Raw genomic sequence first — 10,296 nt, 5'->3', positions numbered from 1 at the left:
AAAACAATGCGTAGACATGCAAAATGACATAATTTGGGACACATCTTTTATTCCAAATTACACATATATCTAATAGACAAAAGCTATGAATAAAAGTTATGAATAGTAACTAGGGGTATTTTCGACTTTTCATCTTTTTTTTTTAAATTTTAACTAAATTTCATTTCACCAACAAAGTCCTCCAAACTTTTTTCAAAAATTCAAATCGACCCCTTAAACAGGGGGTAAAGTGTCAAATAACCATTTTCATAAAAAAATCTTAAATAAACTCCACTCAAATATTAAACAAATCATATCTTCTCGCTCGCAACGAGTTAAATTTTTCCGACACCATCGTTAAACTCGAAATAATTTTAGGAACACAATGTCACTAACTATACGCAAAACGGACGCTTTTTAAAAAACGCTAAATATTTGGGGAACTTTTCATACACGTTGATTTTGCGTTAAATTTTTAAAAGTCGACAATTCCATAGAGAAACGTGGAGATGCGCATATATTGTTAATTTAAAATAACGCTTCAACGACATCATCGTTAGCCACGAAATAATTTTACAAACTAAACGCAATAAAATATATTGAAAACCGAACTCCCGCGCGAAGCGATGGTTCGAAAACTAGTTAATTGCATTTGTTGCAAATTGGTTATTTTTTGTGTGAAGAAACAATAACATATAAATAGATCCGAACTTTTATTTGCTTAATTATATGAACTTTGACAGAATTATTCATCAATCTCTTATATGAGCTTTTTTGGTGCATCTAGAATAAATTGCATATAAGTCTGACCCGACCCAGATAATTGACAGTAATGACAACTAGAATGTAACTAGAATAGTAATTATGTTATTAATTAACGTGTGGAATCTTACAAATGTGGTTGTTTTGAAAGAAAAAAAAAGTCAAGGAAATATCAAAGCAAAAGAAAATCATCATCTGTCAATGTATCCATCTGAAAATCCCAAAACAAATCATGATCAACTCCAACATCAGATGCTCTAACCGTCGCAGCAGCGGTGTTGTTGGCGGTTGCTGGTGGCTGATCCACCACCGGAAACTGCAGTTCCTCCGGTGTACTTGTCGTATTTATATGAAAATCCCACGTACAATTATCACGGTCACTACCCACCTCTCCGCCTCTAGAACTCGCAGTGTTGAATATAGACCATAACGAATCGTTACCGCTAGTGTTTGCAGGGACATATGGTTGTTGATGATCACTAGTGTAAGATGGTATAGTGTATAATTGAAGATCTTGTAAAGTGTCATGATCCTTTTCAGCCTTATAGTTCTTATCAGAATTTTTATTTTCGATTGAGGACGAAGATGACATTGAGGACGATGGTTGTTGATGTGGTTGCTGAGTCGTTTCGTGCATAGGAGGAAACATAATAGGCCGATCATCGCAGCCAATTAATAGGGGAAAGTTAACTTTGGCTCGTGAACCATGAAACTTAAACGCGGCCCTATCATATGCTAATGCAGCTTGTTCAGGGGTATCGAATGTACCAAGCCATAATCTCGCTTTTTTCTTTTCAGGGTTCCTTATTTCGGCAGTGAATTTGCCCCACGGACGCCTTCTAACTCCTCTATACCGCTTCCATGCCACCTCATTGTCTGCTGATGGTTTCTTCTTTTTAGGTTCCGTTTTTGTGCAACCTTCTACTGATTGGTTTGATTCCAAGAAGGTTGCACAGAAATACGGTTGTTCATGACTCATTTCTCGAGAGTCGTGATTATCTTCGTTTAGGTTTGGGAACATCTTCAAGAAAGATGAACTAATGTGGTGTGGATTAATGGTAAACGATATGTATGATGGTTTCTAGTTTTATATTCTAACAAGAAGATGGTAAGAAGATGGTAGTAGGGAGGGGATCACTATATACTTACTGTTGAAATATGTAAAACATATGGTTTTATACTACCAAAAAAATATAAAATATAATACGTAGTATGTAAAGAAATAACGGAATTAAATTTTAAAATAGACATCTAGTCTGGATTTGATTCATAACAATGATCTCCATCAATTAGCGTGTACACTTAGGTATGTAATTATGCTTAATTATACAAATAAATGAACCAACGCACTTCGACACAAATAGATACCCATTACTTTAAAAACTATATAGATATATATATATATATGGTGTGTTTTTTTTTGGGGGGGGGGGGGGGGGGGGGGGGGAAACATATTGGAACCAATTCTCACCATCAAGAATTACTCAACAACAAATAACAGACACTTTGCAATGATGTATTTATTACTTTTTTTTAAAGAGTTTATAATTCATGTAGTGGGAAAAAATTAGTATCTTTAATTCTTCGTTGTAAACTAATTGTGCACATTTCCATTTTTTATTTGTTCAAAGTAAAATACACCATTACAATAATAGTATCTTTTTACCACTAACTTACACTTTCTTCTAAAAACTCCAAGAGAAAATTTAAGGGCGACTTTTAACTCAAAAATCTTGTGTTATGCCTAAAACAATGCAATGAGTTCAATTCCAGGCAGGTTTGTCCACAGAGGTTCGCCCGTAATGACTCCGAGTTATTCGCAAAACAGATCGTTCTGGACTTAGTCAGTTCATAAAAATAAGTTGAACACACAGGTTAAAAAAAAAAACAATGCGTAGACATGCAAAATGACATAATTTGGGACACATCTTTTATTCCAAATTATTACACATATATCTAATAGACAAAAGGTATGAATAAAAGTTATGAATAGTAACTAGGGGTATTTTCGACTTTTCATCTTTTTTTTTTTTTAATTTTAACTAAATTTCATTTCACCAACAAAGTCCCCCAAACTTTTTTCAAAAATTCAAATCGACCCCTTAAACAGGGGGTAAAGTGTCAAATAACCATTTTTCATAAAAAAACTTAAATAAACTCCACTCAAATATTCAGCAAATCATATCTTCTCGCTCGCAACGAGTTAAATTTTTCCGACACCATCGTTAAACTCGAAATAATTTTAGGAACACAATGTCACTAACTATACGCAAAACGGACGCTTTTTAAAAAACGCTAAATATATGGGGAACTTTTCATACACGTTGATTTTGCGTTAAATTTTTAAAAGTCGACAATTCCATAGAGAAACGTGGAGATGCGCATATATTGTTAATTTAAAATAACGCTTCAACGACATCATCGTTAGCCACGAAATAATTTTACAAACTAAACGCAATAAAATATATTGAAAACCGAACTCCCGCGCGAAGCGATGGTTCGAAAACTAGTTAATTGCATTTGTTGCAAATTGGTTATTTTTTGTGTGAAGAAACAATAACATATAAATAGATCCGAACTTTTATTTGCTTAATTATATGAACTTTGACAGAATTATTCATCAATCTCTTATATGAGCTTTTTTGGTGCATCTAGAATAAATTGCATATAAGTCTGACCCGACCCAGATAATTGACAGTAATGACAACTAGAATGTAACTAGAATAGTAATTATGTTATTAATTAACGTGTGGAATCTTACAAATGTGGTTGTTTTGAAAGAAAAAAAAGTCAAGGAAATATCAAAGCAAAAGAAAATCATCATCTGTCAATGTATCCATCTGAAAATCCCAAAACAAATCATGATCAACTCCAACATCAGATGCTCTAACCGCCGCAGCAGCGGTGTTGTTGGCGGTTGCTGGTGGCTGATCCACCACCGGAAACTGCAGTTCCTCCGGTGTACTTGTCGTATTTATATGAAAATCCCACGTACAATTATCACGGTCACTACCCACCTCTCCGCCTCTAGAACTCGCAGTGTTGAATATAGACCACAACGAATCGTTACCGCTAGTGTTTGCAGGGACATATGGTTGTTGATGATCACTAGTGTAAGATGGTATAGTGTATAATTGAAGATCTTGTAAAGTGTCATGATCCTTTTCAGCCTTATAGTTCTTATCAAAATTTTTATTTTCGATTGAGGACGAAGATGACATTGAGGACGATGGTTGTTGATGTGGTTGCTGAGTCGTTTCATGCATAGGAGGAAACATAATAGGCCGATCATCGCAGCCAATTAATAGGGGAAAGTTAACTTTGGCTCGTGAACCATGAAACTTAAACGCGGCCCTATCATATGCTAATGCAGCTTGTTCAGGGGTATCGAATGTACCAAGCCATAATCTCGCTTTTTTCTTTTCAGGGTTCCTTATTTCGGCAGTGAATTTGCCCCACGGACGCCTTCTAACTCCTCTATACCGCTTCCATGCCACCTCATTATCTGCTGATGGTTTCTTCTTTTTAGGTTCCGTTTTTGTGCAACCTTCTTCTGATTGGTTTGATTCCAAGAAGGTTGCACAGAAATACGGTTGTTCATGACTCATTTCTCGAGAGTCGTGATTATCTTCGTTTAGGTTTGGGAACATCTTCAAGAAAGATGAACTAATGTGGTGTGGATTAATAGTAAACGATTTGTATGATGGTTTCTAGTTTTATATTCTAACAAGAAGATGGTAAGAAGATGGTAGTAGGGAGGGGATCACTAGCTATATACTTACTGTTGAAATATGTAAAACATAGTATATGGTTTTATACTACCACAAAAATATAAAATATAATACGTAGTATGTTAAGAAATAAAATGAACGGAATTAAATTTTAAAATAGACATCTAGTCTGGATTTGATTCATAACAATGATCTCCATCAATTAGCGTGTACACTTAGGTGACTTAGCTATGTAATTATGCATATACAAATAAATTAACCAACGCACTTCGACACAAATAGATACCCATTACTTTAAAAACTGGGACTCGCTATGTAAAAACTCTTTAAAAATGTTGGGGTGCAGTTCGAGCTCATTCCTGTCAAAAATATACATCTTTTGTCGCATTAGATTAGTCTTTTTCTTATCACATAGAGAATATTCAGAAGAGGTATGGTGAGTTTGATGTGTTTTCATAGTAAGTGGCATAAATTTTAGTATGGACATCTTGATTTGTTAAAAAACAATGATCCACATATATCAATTTGCGTACGTACTTAGAAAAATGCAGTGATGATTCTAAGATCAAAACTCAAAAAAGTTATGAAATAGCTAATTATATTTAGTAGTTATTTACTTAAAAAAACTATAAATTCTAAAAATATATAGGATCTTGCATTTAAATTTAATAATATCTAGTAATATTTTCATAGTAAGCGGCACGATCGAAAACTTTCATATCACGATAACTTTTAATCCGTAGCTCGTATTTAAGCACTTTTTTAAAGTGTAATTTTTAGAGATCTATATGTTTTATTAAAACATAAGTCCGAATTTTTATTCAAAAAACGACCACATGTTGCGAGTATGCGATTTATGTATAAATATGTGATTTTCGTGTATTGTAATGTAGTTCAAATTGATTGAGGAAATTCATTTACTTTTAGTCAATAATGGTAGAGATTATACAAATCACAGTGCGTTTAAAAGTCAAATTAAAATAAAAAAAGCAAAATCGAAGGTTTTCGAGGCCGAACTTTGAATTTTTTTTTTGAACAAACCGTCTTCGAAAGTTTGCCAACGGATTTATCTCAAAAAAATACACGATTTAAAAAAAAATCCCTAAATCGGAGCTAAGAGTCAGAAGATATGACGTTTCAAAGTTTACAAATTTATTGCAAAAAATGAACCAACTCGCAAGGCTCGCAAGACACCTTGCGACTTGTGAGGACATTTTAGCAAATATCTTTTTTCAGTGATTGTTATAGTTTGTTTGAAAAATGAGCGTTTTTGTCAATAGCCCATCCTTTTTAAAAACATATACACAAATTAAATAGAGTATTCATTTACAGAGAATTATTTATGATACTTTTTCTGACTATCAACAAATTATTTACCTAGTGAAGTTCGATTATTAGATTGCGAGGGTAATAGAATGTCTTACTACTACCAAACAACCTTGTTGCTGATTTAGGTGGTACTCTTATTTATAATTATTTGATACGGACGTTGCTTCAATGTTAAGTGAAACTCTACACATCATTTCTTTTTTATCATATCTAGAAAGTCACATGTCATGCTCACTTCTTACTCCCGCTAAAAGGAACCTCATGATACTGCACCTAAGGAAAACTTTCGAAGAAATCTTACTAGATATGGACAGAACCCACCATTTACAAGAATAAGAAACTACCAAAGGACCCCTAATCAACTGCAAAACAAATTGCATTATGAAATACTCAAGCAAGACTTGAATTCGAGACCTCTCAAACACCTACAAGAACGATAATCATTCAGCTATATGGAGATGATTCTCTACACATCGTTGAAAATTGAAAAACCATTATATTATATAGTATACATCAAAATTACTATATATCAAATGACCATCGACTCCAATTAAAAGATCGTGAATTTAAATCCAAGAATGAACATCTGTAAATAAGACGTAGGCCGGGTTTATGAATTTGCTATAAAAAATACTTTTAACTTAATGGAGTGATAAAGTAATCAATAAAATTCATACAAATACCGTTATTATATAAAACAGGAAAGTGTACCCTCACTAAGCACATGATCCTAATTACAATGGCATTAATGTTAGAATTTTATAGGAAAGGTACGTAAATTAAAAGACATTTAAAGAGTTGTAATTCTAAGTCGCCTTATTTGACTATTCGATATGATGAAAGTTATTATTATGTTGAAATTAACTAAATTAAATACTTCCGTATAATCATAGTCAAATATGTCAAACGCATAATTATGAGCCTTTAATTCTATATATCGATTAATTGGGTTAAGTTTTACGATTCACCAAGAGTAGCCAAATTAATTTGAGTAAAGAACACCTTTATTTAAATCTAATACGTGGTACTAAGCGGAAACGTTCATCGTTGAGTGCCTAGATAGTAATGGTGGGAAGGTCTCATATAAGATACTGTGGAATATAAAACATAACTTCAAAATAAGTTATTATACACATATCATATACAAAGTATGTGACGAGAGGGTGCGTCTTGTGCACAGTTTACTCGATATCAGGTCTCGCGTTCATGAGGCTTGATTAGCCGATATTTACCCTCTATGAGGGATTCAATGTACTCGTTCATATAGGGGTTTCTCGCTAATAGAAAAAAAGATACTTTCGAACAGTTACGTTTGACCACTTTTAAAGGACGCCATTTTTAAAGGCGTGATATGTGGCATTTGAGTTGGCAGTGGGTCACGCGCTTTGACGTCTAAGAGGCGTCACTCACGATGTGGAAGCGGCGTTTGTCAAGGATGTGACGGAAAAAAATAGGAGTAAAGATTTTTTAGCCAATCATGATCCTATATATATATACATACATATATATATATATATATATATATATATATATATATATATATATATATATATATATATATATATATATGATGAGGATCCACAAGGAATCAAGGATAGGAGAGAACTCATGGAACCAACACACATTAGCTTTCGATCTGTCCAGACCTTCAATCTGTATGCAGATTGAAACTCAATCTGTATGCAGATTGAACTCAATCTGTATACAGAATGAAACTTTTTTTATAAAAAAAAAAAATAAGTCTGTAGGCAGCAGACTCACCTTCAATTTGTAGGCAGATTGATGTGCAGAGTGACGCAGCTATAGGCAAATTGACGCAGATTTAACCCAATCTGTAAACAGATTGAATTTTTTTTTTATATAAAAAAAATATCAGTTTGTACGTAGATTGAATTCAATCTGTGTGCAGATTGAACTCAATCTGTATAGAGATTGAACCCAATTTTCCACAGATTGAACACAGTCTGTTGCCAGATTAAAGTTCATCTAACATATGCATCTACTCAATATGTGTGTAGATTCTTTAATCAGTGGAATTGATGTTTAAAATTCATGTTATCAGTTTCCAATAGCATCGACTTAATGTTTTAGTGAAGAAATTATTCACCAAAATCGTAACAGATCTCAGATTAAACTGAAAAATACAGTTGCGATGATTTCATATGTGCATAGAATTCAAAATTGAAATCCGATGCATTTTAGACGTTGAATCATTCATGAAATCTGTTGTAAATCATGTATAGAATGCTCGAAAATCATTACCTTAACCTGAATCAACACATAAAACTCGAATTTGATGATGAACGCTCTGTTGACTTTAGAGTTCGAACCTTTGACCTGAAAAATTAGGGCTCGAATTTAAGAGTTAGATGCTGAGATTTTGCAGATACATTCACGAATACATAATGAAGATTTCTGCTTTTTTTATATTTCGTCAAATCATTCCAGATCGATCCGAAGCCAAAATCAGTTCGTGAAGATGATGAACGAAAACACGATCTCTGTACACTTATTTGGTTCTCTCGGTTCTCTCCTATGGTTCTCTCAGGATCCTTTCACTATATATATATATATATATATATATATATATATATATATATATATATATTATTTTTCTAACTAAACTTCCAATCAAATTTACACCTCACCAAAAATCTTTCCACTTAAATTTGACACATACCATTATTTATTTTCAATCCATAACATTGTCACATAATCCAAAAAGTATATCATTTGACTCTAGGTCATAGGTAGGGTTATAAGAGCACAGGGAGTTGTTGCCATTTTTCACCGTTATCACAATCTGACGCCGTGGACGGTGGGAGCTTCGACTCCGTCCTGGCATCTTGTTGCCGTTAAAACCCAACATCGGGCTCACCGTCGAGTGGGCGACGTTAGTTTGCAGTTGAATTTTATTTCTTTTTTCTTTTTCCTTTCTTTTCCTATTTCTTTATTTTTCTTTCCCTTTTCTTTTATGGTTGCAGGTTTATATGATGAAGAAGAGAAGAAGTAAAAAGAGGCGTATAAATTATAAATGAGTTTAGGATTTTTTTTCAATTGGGTCTGATTTTAAATTTTAACTTGAGTCAAATATGGACCAAATAATATAAAATAATTGGACTAGAATTGTTTGGTAAATAATGCTGAATTCTTGTATTTGTTATATATTTTTGATTTTCAAAATAATTAATTAATAAATAAATAATCAATAAAAATAAAATTATAATTGATTTAACATTAAAATTTAACACTGAATGATTTCCTCTGTTTTAGCCTCAGTGTTAAATCTCAGTGTTAAGCTTAACACTGAACTCAGTGTCTTGACTGCTAGTGTTCTAAGTGGTCTTAGTTATTTACCATTTTTCATTTGTACTTCATGTGATGGGATCCTGTGACGTAGTAGTTGGGATGACAACTTGAGCACACTCTAACGGAGTCCCTGTTGCATGATGGCTTATGTTGATCAAAAATGATGAATGGTATTGTGGCACTCCACTCGTCGCAAATGTGGAAGAATGACGCCGAAAAGTACGGGAGGCTCTTTCGCTCTGTTGGCATTTAATCTTTTCCTTAATAATTTTATTGAATCTTGCACCCTATTATCGAGATTGTCTAATAATCATGTGTATATCTACGCGTCTCAGCGCTATGCACATGTACTCCTAAATCCGCGCACGATATAAGAATATCAAGCCGCATATTCAGCATCCATGCCGCATGTCGTATGTGCATAAGGGTATAATGGCGTACATTTAGGTACGCCTATATTATAGGATGTCACCTTTAACCAGGTAAAGTGTTTATCTTATGGGTTAAGGATAAAATCAATCATGATTTAGTTTTCTTAATTTGTGCAAGTTAGTTATGGAAAAGATTGCTTGCATATAGGTTTTGTTTCCCGAGACAACTCTAATTGTTAGCCTATAAATACAAGCCCCAAAACCCTATAAATAAAATATGACCCTACGTGACAGTCATACGAATCGTAAAAATAACCATTCCTACGATAACCAGATTCTTTAAGGCTTTCAAGTATGTTCCATGAACTATGTATCCTTTATGCCTTCGTCCACTCGATCTTTTATGCTAGATCTTTGGGGGACTTAACATTTATCCACCCTGCTAGAATTTTTATGATTCCAGATTGGTTATCCACAACTTTAGTTGGAGGTCTGAATCTTGTTTTGTCTTCAAACCCTCATTATTGCACTCAGGTGTATCTTTTACCCAAGTTGTGAAAATATGCTTGATAAATTAGCGCCATTAGTGGCACCGAATATAGCACACATTACTAGGATAAACAACTTATTTTTATATATGTTTCTTTCCTTATTTTGCATCAACTAATCGGTCTCTTTCATTTTTTTTTTTTTTTTGCTTCTTTAACGTTCATCATCAATGGCTGGAGGAAACACAAGCTCATCAATTTTGACATTATCGGGAGCGCCTGGACCAAGGTTTCAAACCCCTATGAGTTCTACAATTCTTACTCTAG

At 33.5% G+C, this 10,296-nt stretch overlaps 2 protein-coding genes across 2 annotated transcripts; both read right to left on the bottom strand.

The window, feature by feature from the left end:
• Positions 1-913: 913 nt before the first annotated feature.
• Positions 914-2,113, bottom strand: LOC139864320 (uncharacterized). The gene is made up of 2 exons (XM_071852900.1): positions 2,084-2,113; positions 914-1,822 (listed from the first exon to the last, which is right to left on the bottom strand). Exons 1-2 carry the CDS (start codon positions 2,111-2,113, stop codon positions 914-916), a joined length of 939 nt encoding a protein of 312 aa, XP_071709001.1.
• A 1,381-nt stretch (positions 2,114-3,494) lies between these two features.
• Positions 3,495-10,090, bottom strand: LOC139864319 (uncharacterized). Its single transcript, XM_071852899.1, has 3 exons — positions 10,029-10,090; positions 7,448-7,499; positions 3,495-4,451 (listed from the first exon to the last, which is right to left on the bottom strand). The coding sequence occupies exons 1-3, from the start codon at positions 10,088-10,090 to the stop codon at positions 3,543-3,545; spliced, it is 1,023 nt and encodes a 340-aa protein (XP_071709000.1). The 3' UTR covers positions 3,495-3,542.
• Positions 10,091-10,296: the final 206 nt, after the last annotated feature.

This window comes from Rutidosis leptorrhynchoides, chromosome 8, assembly GCF_046630445.1.
Source record: "Rutidosis leptorrhynchoides isolate AG116_Rl617_1_P2 chromosome 8, CSIRO_AGI_Rlap_v1, whole genome shotgun sequence".
NCBI classification, from domain to species: domain Eukaryota; kingdom Viridiplantae; phylum Streptophyta; class Magnoliopsida; order Asterales; family Asteraceae; genus Rutidosis; species Rutidosis leptorrhynchoides.
This window is presented reverse-complemented; position numbering and strand designations above follow the sequence as displayed.